The sequence below is a fragment of the Scleropages formosus genome, chromosome 3, assembly GCF_900964775.1.
Source record: "Scleropages formosus chromosome 3, fSclFor1.1, whole genome shotgun sequence".
NCBI lineage: Eukaryota > Metazoa > Chordata > Actinopteri > Osteoglossiformes > Osteoglossidae > Scleropages > Scleropages formosus.
In genome coordinates, this window is record NC_041808.1 from 8,556,978 (window position 1) to 8,573,426 (window position 16,449).

The 16,449-nt window shown below is 48.9% G+C and overlaps 2 protein-coding genes across 2 annotated transcripts; one reads left to right on the forward strand and one right to left on the reverse strand.

Annotated features, from left to right (window-relative positions):
- Window positions 1-1,336: 1,336 nt before the first annotated feature.
- lipia (lipase, member Ia) lies at window positions 1,337-8,567 on the reverse strand. Its single transcript, XM_018734730.1, has 11 exons — window positions 8,497-8,567; window positions 4,795-4,857; window positions 4,327-4,703; window positions 4,035-4,143; window positions 3,824-3,925; window positions 3,634-3,723; window positions 2,657-2,824; window positions 2,436-2,525; window positions 2,204-2,312; window positions 1,882-2,055; window positions 1,337-1,598 (listed from the first exon to the last, which is right to left on the reverse strand). Exons 2-11 carry the CDS (start codon window positions 4,847-4,849, stop codon window positions 1,511-1,513), a joined length of 1,362 nt encoding a protein of 453 aa, XP_018590246.1. The 5' UTR covers window positions 4,850-4,857; window positions 8,497-8,567; the 3' UTR covers window positions 1,337-1,510.
- A 2,360-nt stretch (window positions 8,568-10,927) lies between these two features.
- rbm11 (RNA binding motif protein 11) lies at window positions 10,928-15,584 on the forward strand. Its single transcript, XM_018734742.2, has 6 exons — window positions 10,928-11,117; window positions 12,538-12,700; window positions 12,807-12,858; window positions 13,461-13,560; window positions 14,505-14,758; window positions 14,984-15,584. Exons 1-6 carry the CDS (start codon window positions 11,022-11,024, stop codon window positions 15,021-15,023), a joined length of 705 nt encoding a protein of 234 aa, XP_018590258.2. The 5' UTR covers window positions 10,928-11,021; the 3' UTR covers window positions 15,024-15,584.
- Window positions 15,585-16,449: the final 865 nt, after the last annotated feature.

Here is a 16,449-nt window from a genome sequence, read left to right on the forward strand (position 1 = left end):
AGAAAACGTCGTAGCGGAACATGAGAATTGTAAGAGAAACACATCTTTTCAACAGCTCTGTGAGCAGCTTAGTTCATGTCAGGGTCAAAAATGTGTGGATGTATGGTCCACCTTCCTTTGGACTGTATTTACCTGTAGTGTAGCGTGGACTTTGGCCCCTCCCCTAGCAATGGGCGCCCAGTCAGGACCTTGGGCTAATAGGTGTCACTCAGCCATGGTCCAGTGTCGGTCAGCATAAATCTCTTGATGAAACAAGCGGCAAAGAGAGTCGTGTAGCAGAGGAAGACCCCCATATAAATTCCGATACATTTAAATAAGAGTGAACTCCTGCGTGTGTGGAAGTTGATAAATAGCATGGCCAGTTGGTGCCCATCTCAGCAGTGCACTTTGGACCATACGTGGTCCTGTTGTGTAGCCTGTCCTCTATCATACTATCTGTCCTCTGGTTGCAGTGATTCCCTCCCGTTGTGTCATGAGGTGTTGGGTGCCAGTGTTGTTCAGTGAGCTGTTAAAAACCAGACCCCTTGGTGTAGAGGTCACCCCAACCCACCATCTACTCTTGTGTCGTCGCATCGGGCATGGACCTTCCATCTTCTTGCTGACATGTGGACTTTGATGCACAGCTCTTTTGTGTCAGTAGGTGGACCTCAACCAGTTGACTCAACCTGATGAGGCAGTGGTGATGACTGCTTGTGAGGTTCTAGTGCCTGAGTCTCTGTAAAACTGAATATGGCATTGAGCATTTGCTGGAAAAGAGATGAGGTGCCAGGGTCCCAGGGTGGAGGTGGAAACCAGCTGTGTCAGCCTGTATCCTGGTGAGCAGACCGCGACCACGGCCTGCCGCCATGGTTTGAAGAGCATCATTCCTGTGGCCGCATGGATCCTCAGCATGAGCTCTGGACAACCCAATAAAGCTTCTAACCTGTAGCCTCGTGTGTCTCTGTTTGGGTGCGGTCATGTGAGTATGGCGACGTGTGTGTTGGGTGTGCGGTCTTTTGACAGTGACAGCCAATTTCCTGCATGTCCTCCCTTCATCTGCACATTCAAAGTGCAGCAGGAAGTCCAACCAGTTCTCCGACAGTCAGTGCGTATACGTGCACTGTTGTCCAGTGCTGCGGACGTCGAACAAAATATCAAGGAAAAAATGCTGAAAAGCACGCAGACCTTTCTGAGTTCAGAACATTGGGTATTATTAGTATAGAAGCAGAGATAAAACATTCAGGGGTTCACAAACCTTATAAAAATGTATGCAATAAATACAAATAATATTACAAATCCAAATCAGTTATTTACATTTGATAGAAATCTTTATAGCTTGCTTTATAAAAGCGTCTCGTTTGCGGTCGAGCGGCGTTCCACTGGTTGAAACTCTTGTGTGTGAACCTCAGCGCAATTGACCTGGGGGGGGGGACAGATTCTACTGTGCCATGTGTTGTTACAATCCTTCTGGAGCCTTTGGGTCGCCGGTGGAGTCTGGGGTTTGACTCAGAGGACCCCTCCTAGTCGTGGCTTAGAAATTGGTGTCTTCACAAGGGATGGGTCTGAAGGAAACCTCCATCTTCTCCGTCAGGACAATGTCATAGCGGCAGAGCTGGGGCCTGTGAAGAGCCGTGATTTGGTCACACGGAAGGGACCGGGGTCACAGTCAGCGGTGGCATCAGATGTCGGGCTGGGAAAGGCAGCTCTGAGGTCTGTGCTGATGGGTTTATACGTGGGACACTATGCGGCAGCACACGTGAGGGTCAGGGAGGTTACAGACCCCTGCAAAGCTGCACACACCACTGTCAATAAAAGTACAGCAACCTGGAACGCGAACAGGTCACAGGTGACGCTCACCAGGGATGGAGGAGTGCCACAGGAGACGGGGGAGAGTACGCTTACCTGTCCGGAAGCTCCAGCGCCTCGAGGCGGAAACGCAGCAACCGCAGTTTGTACCGAGGTCCAACTATGTTCCCGGAGCTGAACTGCAGAGAGATCCTTTGAATTGGATGCAGGTCCTGGTCAAACTGGGCCAGTAAGCGGGTCTCTTTGTACTGCTGGAACTTGGAGGCTTTACTGGGAGTAAAGAGCGCAGGGGGCAAAATGCAGAAAGAGGAGCAGATGCCTTCACACCGTAATAATAGCAGCAAGGGAAAGTAATGATAATAACAGTAAATAATAAGTGCATCCTCGTTGTGCGTGCATGGAAAAGACTGAGACTCACTGGTTAATTCTGGCTTCGGTTACAGCCTCCTTGCTGTGCAGTTTGACGGTGACAGTCGCCCAGCGGGGCTCCGAGTTCCAAGTCACCATCTCGACCACGTAATTTGTCTCTGAGGCAGAGACAGGTGGTGTTAATCGGCAGTTTGTTCACATCCCGGGATGCTGTGCAATGGCTCTAGAGTTGTGTGTGCGTGTATGTGTGCGTGTGTGTGTTCTGCCAGTCATCCACTCACTGCAGAATGGGCTCTTCGTGGTGGTCGAGAAGTATGTGGAGGTTTGACCCAGTCGCAGTAGAGTGTCCTTCCATTCGCTGGTATAATAACCTGGTGGAGAGAAAAACCACCAAATCAGGAAGCAGAACACGATGGAGCCTCCAATGAAGACCATGCCACGAAGCAATCCAGCAAAATAAGCAATGAATCATGCTGGGCGTGTAGGTTGGCAGGGGTCTCACCAAACGCCGGACAGCCGGAGGGCGTGAACTCCGGGCAGCTGAGGCACTTTGCGTCGAGGAAGTCGTCGTAGGAGGCGCAGGGGTATGTGGTGATGTTGCAGGTTGCGTTCATCGAGTTGAGAAACAGGAAGACTGACCTCTGGTGGTCACACTTGAAGTATTCCTTCCCTGTTGGAGCAAAGCAGCAGGCCTCAGTGAGGAAGGAAGGCCACCTCTCGCAGTTCACAATGTAAGTACCGCCCCTCGTCCAGCAATAACCTGTAATGCTTTGATGGTGGGGGGGGGGAGTAAGGTGGCGCAGCGGGTTTGGCCTGTGCCAGCTCTCTGGTGGGTCTGGGGTTCGAGTCCTGCTTGGGGTACCTTGCGACAGACTGGCATCTCACCCTGGGTGTGTCATCCCCCCCCCGGCACTGCACCCTGCGTTGCCGGGTTAGGCTCCGGCTTGCCGCGACCCCACTCTGGACAAGCGGTCTCTGTCAGTGTGTGTGTGTGTGTGTGTATGTGGGTACTTTGATAGTGAGGCTGTTGTGGAAATGCACTGGTATTACACTTGCCCTGTTTTCTTATCAGCATGTCAACTAAGACGTTCATCACTGAATTTATAACTGGATTCCTGAAACTCATGTTAAATCTCAATTATTTCTTGGATTATTTCTTCTTCACCATGGAGTCCTTGACCAAGCTGAACAAGATTTAAAAGCATCATCTGTCAGAGAGTAAATGGTGTCAATGGGTGGAACTCTGAGTTGCCCTGGGTAAAATCTATACAATAATATAATCATATGGTCATTTCTAATCTCCTTCCATTACAGTTGAGCACGTTTGAATGATTGCCATCTGAGTGGATTGCATATGATGCTCCAGTCATTCCCCCCATTATTTGTGCCCATGTGACTGGCCTTTGTGGGATCGGATCCCATGTGGCTGGCTGCAATACGATGGCTCCCGTGTGACTGGCTGTCGTCCGATTGCCTCACCTGAGAAGATGGTACTGGGGCAGCCAGGCTGATCAGCTCCTCCATTGGGGTAGAAGTCAATGTGGCCGAGTGGCTTTCTGAAACCCAGGGCTGCGGGAGGTGCAAAGAGCAAGGAGAACAAACTCAACACGGAAGACCATATGCGCTGCGCATTCGCAGACACACACACGCAGAACTGAGAATTTCCCACCATCCATGTCTGAGTGTATGACATCCACAAACTGGGCATCTGTGGAGTCCAACCGGTCCTCTGGGGGTGTTCCGGTGAACTGCGGTCCTGCCGGGTCCAGTGCTAGGGGTGCGTTAAGCTTCGTGTTAGTGAAAGGCTTTGTGACGAGACACAGTCGTTCAAAGGGCCTGAGTGAGAACAGAGGGTCGCGTGCTGCCCTTCCCAGTCGAACCTGTGATCCTCCCGATCTGGCCTTTCAGTTTGGCTCCTACAAAACCTGAGATGTGAGCCCCGAGGCTGACGCCAATCATGTGGATGGAAGCCAGTGAGGCGCCATCCTCCTGGAACAAGGGAGAGACACATATAGAGAGGGATCCCAGCGACACGGAAAGACACACAGACAGAGAGACCAGCAGCACAGAGATGCGTATGCATGCAGAGTGAGAGATACCTGCAGCACGGACGGACAGAAGCGGCGAGACCGGATTCACTGATAGACACATATACGAGAGAGAGAGACCCACCTCCATTTTCTGGATGAAGCTCGTGATGTTGTCCGCTGCCTTGCGCGTGTTGCTCACCACGGTGAAGTAGTTGAGGTTGGTGGCACCGCGATTCCAGTCCACCAGCACGATGTTCATGTCGTCAATTGCGGCAAGCAGGCGCACGGCCATGTGCAGCCACTCGGGCGGCTCCCCTGTGGGCCGAAAGCCGTGCACGATGAAGGTGGTGGGGCGACTCACGTTGAACAACGGCTGCGCCGACGGGTCAAGGTGCGAGAGCAGCTTCCCGCAATTCAGGTTGTCACGCGTGTGGAGCAGCAGGCGCACCTTCAGATCTGTGCCCAGGAAGGCATCGGGGAGGCCCAGGTCTGTGAAGGTCACACACTCGCTGTCCTCGCCTGGGCATGAGGATAATGGTTACTCTGCGTAAGTGTGTGTGTGTGTGTGTGTGTGTGGAACAATAAGCAGGTCCCATTCCCTGTATCTTACCGCTGCAACGGGCGAGAGAGACCAGCAGGAGCAACATCCAGGGCTGGATCCCCATTGCGAATGCTGAAGCCATGAAAGACATACACGTGTGTACATTACATGTATATTCTCGTTACATTTACTTTCATATTTAAATTTACATTTACTCATTTGGGAAACACTTTTCTGAAAAGTGATGTACAAGTTGGAAAACAGAAGTGCAACAACAAGAGACTGAGAGATTCAGACACAAGATTGTCAAAGCACGGCTTGTTTGTCTGATACCACCATGTTGCTGCCTCACATTAGTCAAGGAAGGATTCAGCAGCTACGAGGGACACAGGGAGCTCATTCCTCCACATTGAGAGCAAGACAGACTTGAAGAACGGAGGACAACAGCATTCTTGTTGGGTTTTACAAAGTAACCAGAACTTGAATGTTTTAGGGTGGAGCTGCTTTAACCATGCTGTGCCATGAAGTGTCATCCTATGGTCGTACCCCACATGCTGCCACCCTGTGAATTCGTCCCGGGAGGTTCGGATTTCTATATAGTAGCAGAAACAAGCCCGTGACCGCACCATGGCAGCATCCTGCACATTCAGTACACCTGCACTCCCGCAAGACCCCCAACGTGAGCAACCAGGCTCACCAGCCCAGACCGAAGGGCCGAAGGACCTAAATATCCCAGCAGACATATGCTGCAGTTACATTTTACATTCATTCATTTAGCCGATGCCTTTCTCCAAAGCAACTTACAATGTTAAATTCAGATTCAGATTTTATTTGTCACATACACAACCATACACAGTTTGACGTGCAGTGAAATGCTTTTATACAGCCGTCCGACATAAGGTTAAGGTTACAATTATTTACCCATTTATTATACAGCTGGGTAATTTTACTGGACCAATTTAGAGTTAGTACCTTGCTCAAGGGTACTACAGCTTGAGGTGGGGATCAAATCTGTGACCTTTGGATCTAAAGGAAGCAACACTAACCACTGCTCTATCAGCTGTCCCTACAGCTACAGAGTAGACAATTCGTGGATACAGGCATTTTACAGTATACTTAAACTTCGTGTTATGACCATTATTATTACAAGTTTTCAAACAAAAACATTTCCCACCATATTCATTTATTTATAATTGCATTTTGTTCATTTTTTTTTCGAAACAGCATCTGCAGAGGGAAAATGGCCCGTGTTTACAATTGCTGCCTTTAGGTGGCAGCAAAACGCACTCAGATAAAATGAACAGATTAGAATCCAAACTGTGCAGGAGTGACTTCACACACACAGTCTGAAACTGCTTGTCCCAGGCAGGGTCACAGCAAAGCGGAGCCTAACCCAACGCGTGAGGGACACACCCAGGACAGGATGCCAGTGCATCAGAGGGCACCCCAACCAGGACTTGAACCCCAGACCCACTGGAGAGCGGGACCCTGTCAAACCCACTGTGTCACCGCACCCCTTGGAGGGATTTCCTTCAGCATATTTTTATTTTGTCATTGTTGTATCTGGGACTTTCACGGAAATTACCCAGCAAGTAATTAAAGGCGTGGGGGGCGCGGTGACGCAGCGGGTTGCACTGGGTCCTGCTCTCCAGTGGGTCTGGGATTCAAGTCCCCCTTGGGGTGCCTTGCAATGGACTGGCATCCTGTCCTGGGTGTGTCCCCTCCCCCTCCAGCCTTATGCCCCGTATTGCCGGGTTAGGCTCCAGCTCCCCTTGACCCCGTATGGGACAAGCAGTTCAGACAATGTGTGTGTGTAATTAAAGGTACACGTCAGTTATTCCAGTTTTTTTGAATGTATGTGTTTTGACTGAAATGTACATCGCTTTGGAGAAAAGCGTATGCTAAATGAATAAATGTAAATGTATGCTTACACTAGGACCTCATGTTCGAAACATTCGGGTTATGAATTTTTTTAAAGATTAAAAAGATTTTTTTCAGTTCATTTTTTTTTTCCATTTAGCCATTTTAGCTTGTATTTTCAAAACCTTGTGGTGGAATGAACGTCACCCGCATTTGTACAAACCACCATTAGATGGATGCAGCAAAATGCACCCAGACAGAGTGGGAGAGAGAAAGGGATTAAATTCAACAGACTGTGAGCGGAGCACCATCCTGTGACCTGACCTGACCTGTGTTTATCCACCAAGCCAATAGATGGCAGTAAAGAGCAGAGTGTGTGTGTGGTGTTCCCGACGATCAGTTGCAATATGAGGAGTCCTCCAAATGTTCGTGCGATGAATTGGTTGCAATTAGCACTGAATAGGAGATTGTGGATATGATGCATTTTTATTTTCGCTTATTTCAAATTAGTCTTAATTTTAATGAAACTCAAAGTTAATAACAATAGTAAAGTCTTGCAAATAGTTTATTACAGCCCCGTCTGAGATTTGTACAGAACCGCTGCTGCGAATAAACGGAGGCGCATCTGTATTATTAACTGTCCATTAACTGCGACTTAACTGCTAAAAGTGACTTTGGAGTTACAGACAAATCGAGTTAAAGTATGTTTGTGTTTTAAGGAAACAGTAGAAGCCTTTCTGTGGTTACAGTGACAGCTGTTGTTCACAAGTAGCTGTAACCTCAACCAGTGACACCCTCTTGCCTTCCAGCCAAAGTGTGTGTGTGTGTGTGTGTGTGTGTGTGTGTGTGTGTGTGTGTGTGTGTGTGCGCGTGGGTGTCAGCCTTGCCTTCAGCAAACACCGCAAGAGCGGAAGACGGGGGTGAGGGGAAGACAAAGGACGAGGAATTATGACAATTGAGAAACAGGGTGTGTGTGTGTGTGTGTGTGTGTGTGTGTGTGGGGTGGGGGGGGGGATCCCCCATCCTGCATTTCCCATCAGCCCCCTTGTTTCCAGTAAACCAACAGTCTGCGGTGGGCCTGCAAATCCACGGCTGTGGCCAACTTTTCCAGCGTTACAGGGTGACCGGAGCGCCTCCGGCCGACCGCAGTGCTCCTCGCTCTCGGGCTGAGATGCCGGAGCTGCTCTTGTAGGTCGCAGGACCTCAGTAAGAGTCAAGTGTGATTCTGCTCTAAAGAATGTCTCCAAACACCCCTAATACACACAGACACACACACACAACACTGAGACACACCACACAACCATCGCTGTCAGGTCTCATCATTATTATTAATAACCTTTTCAATCCATCTCCTGTTTTAGCCCAAAGTGATTTACGCTGCTTATCAGGTTACTCGCACCGAATTACTCATTTATACAGCAGCTCCACCTGCTGCTACGGTACCTGTTATGGTTGAGGTGTCTTATTTTTTTCCAGTGGAAACATACTAATTCCCTCTGTCTATCACACACACGGAGCACACTTCCACCTTCTGCTGTTTCAGCTCCATGAAAACACACCACCTGAAATAATGGCCAACAGCATAACACAAAGTGATTTACAGTAAGTCCTTGCGTGTGTGCATGCGTGCGTGTGTGTGTGTAGGGTCAGGGTGCGAGTCCTTTGGGTGCTTGGCCTTGCTGATCCGGTTTTCCAACAAGCCCCGCCCCCCCCCCATTGCGGGCCTTTGTGTGCACTGTGAGTGTGTGCTTGCGTGTGTGTGGTGTCTCACGGCTCCAGTTTTTCAGGAATGAGATTTTTCAGAGAAAAAGAGGAGATTCGGAGGAGTTTGGAAAAGTTTACAGCGGAACTGGCTTGTGCATCGGTACACGAACACAAAGAGACAGACAGACACACAGACGGCACATTTACCTCTGAGAGAAGTGTTTAGGTGCTGCCGTGCCTCCTCTCCAGGTGACGCTCCTCCAGAACTGCACCGTCCCTTTCGCTAGAAACCCCAACAAGTCTCAGCAGGAAGTGGGCGTGGCTTCTGTCCCGCTGTCAGCTCACAGGCCACGCCCTCTGCCAGAGGCGGCCACGCAGACCCCGCCCCCTCTGTCTACACGATCCGTGGGCCTTCGTGCGTGAGAGCCAGCAGCTGGGGAACCGCCGCTTGCCCTGCGACTGGGTGACCGGTCGGTCGTGTGTCAAACTTTCGGGCGGACATCCTGTCGTTTGAGGTGGTTTGAGCGTGGAGCCAGGTTCGAAAAGGGCTCTGTGACAGTCAGGTGACTGGACTGGACTATCTCACCTTAAACTAATGAGCTGTAGGAGGCGTTATGCAGCCTGATGGGCTCTGATCAAAGGTCGGAGTGAACGCAGGCTCAGAGAGAGCAGTAAAAGCATGGTTTGTGCCACTGTGAAAACTTGGTACAGACCCACAGGGAGGATCTCTTACTACTTTGAAAGAAAGCAGAGTGAAGCTGTGAGATACAAATCAGTGAAACTTCATTCCATGGGGAGTGGGAGCGGGGGGCCTTTTACATGCAAAATGACACATTTTCCAGCGTGAAGTAACAACAACAGTAATGAACGGGGGACTCTGGAACTCAGACAATCGCGATGACGACAATGATGATGACGATGAGGACGACTGGCCTTTGGCTACTGTGCTCAGTGGTTCACTTACTGAATGGGATGGTCGTGCATCTCTCTCAGATGAGCATGTGTGACCATGTGCGGTCAGTGGTTTTGCGATCACGAGTCTTTCTGTGCTAAACAGTCGCTTCTTGTTAACTGAGCTCAAAAAGGAGATGTTGCTCCTCTGTCTGGATACTCAGGTCCTAATGGTCATCTGTGAGTGCAAAGCAGTGGAAATGATCGAAAATGGAAAATCCAATTGGGCAACGATCCCATATACTGCAGTAAATCTGCAGCTAAAGAGCTCATAAAGAAAGGCGTGAGGGCTTTGAAACAGCCAACTCCACGTCCTTAACCCCAGTGAAATGTGGTCCTGGGACTCTCATAGATGAGTTTACAGGCTGCTGGACTGTTCACATATGCATTTTGCATAACGCTGGTATTTAAAGAGCAACTGCTGAAAAGGGACTATCCGGATTTTCCAGTTGACAGTTTCTTTTACACCACAGCTTTTTACCCTTTTATGGGTGCAAACTCATGTTGCGCATGATTGCACTGAGGTCTTGTTGCAGCTACATTATTGAAATTACAGCTGTCATAAGTCATGTGTGACACGGTGTGCTGTCATGGTTGTGGTGTATGAAGTGTGTGCTGCAGTATATTGTTTACAATCAGCCTCAAGTCTGATGAAATAAAAGCATGTGATGGAATCGGCTTGTGTGTAAGAACTCCACCACCTGCGTCTCTAAGGACACAGTGCAGAGTGTTACTGCGGTATGTCACTGCGACGCACTCCACAGCAGACAAGCATGCTGCACAGAAAAGCCTGTTGTCCAAGCGGGACCCTGGACCACAGGATGTCCCGCAATTCAGCACTGTAACTATATCTACAGGATCTCCTTCGGTGAGCTTGTCTTCTCCATCCCCGTCTTAGTGGGACGTTTCTGCACAGTACCTACAGGAGGACAGGTAGGCCTAGTCGGACAGCTATGGACACCTAGGACTGCTAGGAGGATAAGGTCTGATGTTTCCTTCATTACTCCAGCAGCGGGGGCAGAAATAAGGTAAATAAATTGTCCAGATCAGCAGAGACAGAGAGAGATCCCAGGTGTGCTGTCTGGCCTCTGGGACCTATCCCATTACAGACACACACACACACACGCACACACTAACACAAATGACCAAACTATAATTTTCTTAAACATGTTTCAGCTAAATCTTTAAAATATTCCAGCAAGATTCTTTATCTAAAGACTTTTTTGTTGCTGTAATCAAAAAATAAATACTGCTGTAATCGCTGCGTCCTCTGGTGGCCGTGCTGTGATATTTAAAGTCATTGCGCCCACTGGTGGCCATACTGTGACACTTAAGGTGACTATGAGCCCTGGTGGTCATAGTGTGATATGTATGGTCGCTGCGCCCTCTGGTGGCTATAATGTAGTATTTACGGTCACTGCACCCTTTAGTGGCTATACTGTGATACCTACAGTCACTGCGCCCTCTAGTGGCCATATTTTGATATTTAGGATCGCTGCTCTCTCTAGTGGCCATACTTAGATATTAGAGTTGCTGCGCCCTCTAGTGGCCATACTGTGATATTTAGGGTTTCTGCGCCCTCTAGTGGCCATACTTTGATATTTAGGGTTTCTCCGCCCTCTAGTGGTCATACTTTGATATTTAGAGTCGCTGCGCCCCCAGGCGGCCGCATTGTGCTCCACTCGTCGCAACACCGCGTCGCTGTACGGCAGTGATGCTCGGACGAGGAGGTGGTGTGTTTAAAAGGAGCTTAATAGGCAGTTCGAAAAGGGTTTCGAACCATGCTGGATACGCAGTACGAGAAGGAGCGAACGGTGTTTGTGGGAAACCTCTGCGCATCCGTGACGGAGGAGATTCTCTTCGAGCTCTTTCTGCAGGTACTGTGTGTGTCTGTGGGTGGTCATGGGATCATCTACATCTCCAACCGGGGACTGGAACCGAACACTGTAGTTTAGGGAACAAAGCGAAATACTACCGACAGGGACTCGAACCAAACAGGCACCGGTGCAGGAACTGGACAGTCTCTGGTCTCGTGCCCAGTAAACAATGTAACATGTTTACACACTCAGATCACAGCGTATGAGATTATTAACCGAAACAATGCTTGCATTTATATCATGTATTATTATTTATTATTATTGCTGGTGGGAGAGACTGGCTTGTTTCACTGAGGTTTTGTCAACTTTCTTGGCTAGTATGATGATATATAGGAAATTTAAGTTCTAGTGATGATGTTTTTATGACTGAAACATTGTAGCTGTTACTGAGAGCTGGACAGGGAACCTCAATATCTTACCAAAAGACTCTCGATTTTGAGGAGAATTGTCGAAGAGCAGCAGTAAACACTTCTTTACAAAGAAAAGATGATGTGTTTGGGGTGGGGCAGTTGATTGATGAGGAGGATGATGACAAGGGCAGGTCCTCGTTCAGTCCAGGGCTGGGTGCTCAGAGACTGACAACACAGACTCTTAATGATACAGAATCCAAGTAGAAATAAGGGGAAAGGAACCTCCTCAGGCTGCAACAGGGAGGAGAAAACCTGAGTGGGGCTGAGGGTTTGATACCCACTGGCTGCCCCAGTTCAACCCCCTGCTGGGCACGAAGATGCCACCCAGTCAGTGTAAAGTGTGTGTGGTCATCAGAGGGTTGGGAAGTCCTCAGTCTGTGATGCCTGTCTTTGAGTGGATATCTTCTTCTCTTTTCTTCCCCCTGCATCCTACTTTTTAACTTCCTGAAGGTACCAAGCCTCCAGAAAGTTCAGGATGTCTCAGATGTCCTCCAGCACCTGTCCTCCTGGTGCTTAAATACCACACTTTAAACTGAGTCCATGTTGTTTCACATCTGCGGGTCAGACTCGGACCCACTTACCACTCCCTGGAACTTTGTCCTATGTGTCTCCTTCGTTCCTTTTTCTCAGTCTGTGTTCCTCACGTGTCCTTTGCTTTGACGTCCTCACTTGGTGCAGGTATCACCTCTGGTTTCGTTCTGCTCTGTCCTGAGAGACTGTCCCTAGGTGTGCCTCAGGAATCAGTACTTGGTCCTCTCCTGTTCTCCCTCTGCATTCTTTACTTCATGCAGAAGATGTCCAGATGCTCATTTTGTTTTTGTTTCTTGACTCCACAGGTTTCCAGCACCCTCTGTCCTCATAGATGATTACTTTCACATTAAAGTCCACCTGCTACCTAACCGTTAAACAAACTTCTGTGTGCATTGTGTTGTGTGATGTTATGAGTGCTGTTTTGCTGACGCGTCCATCAGCTGTGGTCATTGTCGGCCCCTGCTCTCACTCCACCCTAGGCTGGACCCTTGAAGAAGGTTGCCATTGCCCGGGACAAGGAGGGCCAGCAAAAGTCCTATGGGTTTGTGTGCTTCAAGCACCGTGAGTCAGTTCCCTACGCCATTGCCCTACTGGATGGCATCTGGCTCTATGGCCAGCCAATTAGGCTGAAGCATAGATATGGTGGGTCACTCCGACTGCAAACACACACATTGGACTTTGCTTGTGTTGTGGATGGGGGACAATGGGGTGGTTGTCCAGAGACCTTCTTAGCACCCCTGTGTTGTAGGGAGTCATGGAGGAGGACATGACCACAGTGACCCCTTGTGGCCGGACCAGAGGTGAGCGGTGTGTCCAGACCTTTCTCGCAGTAAGGTCACCAAAGGACGCTGTCACTTTTTCTCTGTTGTGTGGGACCTGAGGGTCTGAGGGGTGACGTTCCACGATGGACCTCTCATATGGGGCCGTGTGTGTGTGTGTGTGTGTGTGTGTGTGTGTGTGTGTGTGTGTGTGTGTGTGTGTGTGTGTGTTACATTTACATTAATTCGGGGGGCGTGGTGGCGCAGTGGGTTGGACCACAGTCCTGCTCTCCGGTGGGTCGGGGGTTCGAGTCCCGCTTGGGGTGCCTTGCGACGGACTGGCGTCCCGTCCTGGGTGTGTCCCCTCCCCCTCCGGCCTTACGCCCTGTGTTACCGGGTAGGCTCCGGTTCCCCGTGACCCCGTATGGGACAAGCGGTTCTGAAAATGTGTGTGTGTGTGTGTGTGTGTGTGTGTGTGTGTGTGTGTGTGTGTGTGTGTGTGTGTACATTAATTCGTGTAGCTGATGCTTTTCTCCAAAGCAACTTACAATGTTAAGGTTTTTATAGTCATGTGAGTTTCTGGAGATAAAGTGAAGGCTACACTCGCATAAAAACAGAAGTTTTGGTTTTTGATCTTGACACAGTGCACTGGACAACTTCCCAGAACCTTCAGTGTTTCACTTCCCTGGGTTCCCTGGGTTCCCTGGCTGCAGCCCCTTGCAGGACCAGCTCTACTGGAACATGGTAAGCAAATGGGCCACAGACACCCCCTGCTCACACTTCACACACCTGAAGTTCTGCTCGCGCATTTGACCTCCCGTACGCACCGGCTGCACGTTCACCTGCTTCAGAAACCTGGACCTCCTTGTGTTGATCTTTTGAGTCAAGAATTTTCAGATATATTTTCCATCATCTTCCATAATTTTCTAAAGTTTCTACTGAAGTGACATAGACGTGACCTGTGTTTACACTTTGAGCCAATAAGGGCAGTAAAACAGAAAACAAAATACTGTGTGGGACCACCTTAGTTTAACTCACTTTCACGGTGTTTACAACAATATCAAATACACACACATTGTCTGAACCGCTTGTCCCATACGGGGTCGCGGGGAACCGGAGCCTAACCCGGCAACTCGGGGCGTAAGGCTGGAGGGTGAGGGGACACACCCAGGACGGGACGCCAGTCCATCACAAGGCACCCCAAGCGGGACTCAGACCCCAGACCTACCAGAGAGCAGGACCCGGTCCAACCCACTGCGCCACCGCGCCCCCCCAATATCAAATAATCAAATAATAAAACAACAATATCATATACTCTTAAAACTTTTAATTATAGCTATATCAAATTTTTACACACCCTAACTCTGAAATGCATGGAGAATTTCTCTGTATTATGTCTGTATTAACCTTTTGTTAAGTGGGTCAACAATAAAGGTGTGTAGTTATGAACAAAATGAGTTATAAATGAAATTCCAGTGGCTCAAGAACCATTGCATTTCCTACACATTGTGAGCCTTCGAATTATTCCTTTGTAACTGAATTGTTTGTAATTTTCTCTTACAGATTGGACATCACCCTTGACTGCTGCTGTGTTTACTGTAGTTACACTGTAAACAACACTTTGGGGCTGTTTTCATAGGCCTGCTGGACCATACTGACATTTACCTGCTCATGTGTTTGTGGTGCAGGTTTGTGGGCGGAGCTCCCAGCAGTACCCCCCCGGTGTACCCCCTCTGCAGTATTGGCCTCCGCCACTGCACTGGCTGGGTTCGGCGTGCCCCCGGTGGGAATTGGTACCCCCAAGGCGGAACCCACCCTCCCTGCTGAGCATCGTTACCCACGAGGCTGTGGAGCGTGAGAAGCACACGGGCAAAGCAGAGTGTGGCAAAGAGCGCAGGCGCAGGAAGGTCCGCGAGAGCCGGCGCAAACATCGACAGCAAGTGTGAGCGCACGTCCACACCGACACTTACACGTGTACACACACACACACACACACACACACACACACACACACGCACACACACGCGCTCAATCGTACATGTGCCCACTTTTGCACACCCACCCAAACATATTCACTCCTTTCTCTCTCACTCACAAACACATGTACACACACTTCTCATCGGTGTGAAATGGGATGAAGACTGACATGCCTCCCACCACACCCCAGGGTCCAGCGGAAGCCCGCCACCACTGGAGATGAAGTGTGATGAGACCCCGCCCTCCGATTGCAGCGGTGCTCCCTACAGTGGAGCTCTGTGTGTGTGTGTGTGTGGGGGTGGGGGGGGAAACACAGCTATGGTGAACTGCCACCCTTTCTGCTGGTTATCACAATTGATTTCCTTAGCTATTTTTGTTTGAATTTTCTTGCTTGGATGTGATGCTTCACATTAAGTATAAATATATCTTGAGATGAAAATGACTTTGTTCTCTGTAAAATTTAAGAAGATGTTGCGTTTAGCCTTCTTGCAATCAGGCGGAGGATTGTGGGAGGTGTGGATTGCCAAACCCTCGTCTGAGCTTTTCTGTAGGTGTTCACGCCGACTTTTAAGCACAGGTACTCTGTGTGATGGCCCACGGGTCTCCAGGCAGTTTCCTCCTGTGGGACCTCCAGGTGTTCTTGGACCCTTTTGAGTTGACCAGGTCAAGTGTCTTACTCTGTGCTCCTATATCCCATCTCCTATAGTCTGTTGAAATGTTTATTTCTGCTGTAAAACTGTACAAACAGGAGGAAGATCTTCCAAGTTCGATGAGTCATAAAAGATCTTCACTCTGAGAGGTATTAAAGTCATTAACCTTGAACTTGAGCATTAAAGGATCAATATTGCTCTATGATATGAGTCTCTTATTTCATACAAGTCCCTGGATTGTGGTTCCAAAGGGAGATGTTAGCAGAGACAAAGTAAATGCAGACCTTTGATCTCGGTGTAAAACAAGGAGTTCTCAGCTCAGTTTGAGAACTTTGCTCTGATGATTAGAACCATAAAAAGTGGAGCTGTATATGCAATAAATGGAACATCACGTGCAGTAAATATTCCGCTTAGAATTTGGCTAAAACGGCATCAGAAAGTGCAGCTCTGTGGAGAAGATGGAATCCGTTCTGTGAACATGTTTAGAGTGAATGGGGGGAAACATCTAGCCTGAGTTTGGTGTCCATCTACAGTTGGTAACAGTCTTTAAAAATAAGAGGTCCAGCAGATGGTGCAGTGGTTTGAGCTGCTGCCTTCTAATCACAGGTCCTGTGTTTGAATCCCATCTCTTGCTGTAGTACCCCTGAACAAGGTAATTATGTAAAACAGATCTTACAGTAAAATTGTTTACAGCATGGAGCTCCCATCAGAAAGGTCTTGGCTTTTCATGAACCTGTATACTGATGCACGGACCTGCACCTTCAAAAGTCGCGCTGACAGCTGGGCTTCACGACATCGCACCACTACACTGGGTCCCCATGTATATTTGAGTTACTTTTATTTTAAAGTGAATTTTCTTCACAAATTTATTTTTAAAATTTCTGTTTCTATTAGAGCAAATGTGACACGTTTACCCTCTCAGCCCCTAGATGATGGAACACCTAGGTAATAGGAATGTGTAAATTCAACTCATTTCCACAGTGTTCACAGCTCCACCTGGTGCTCC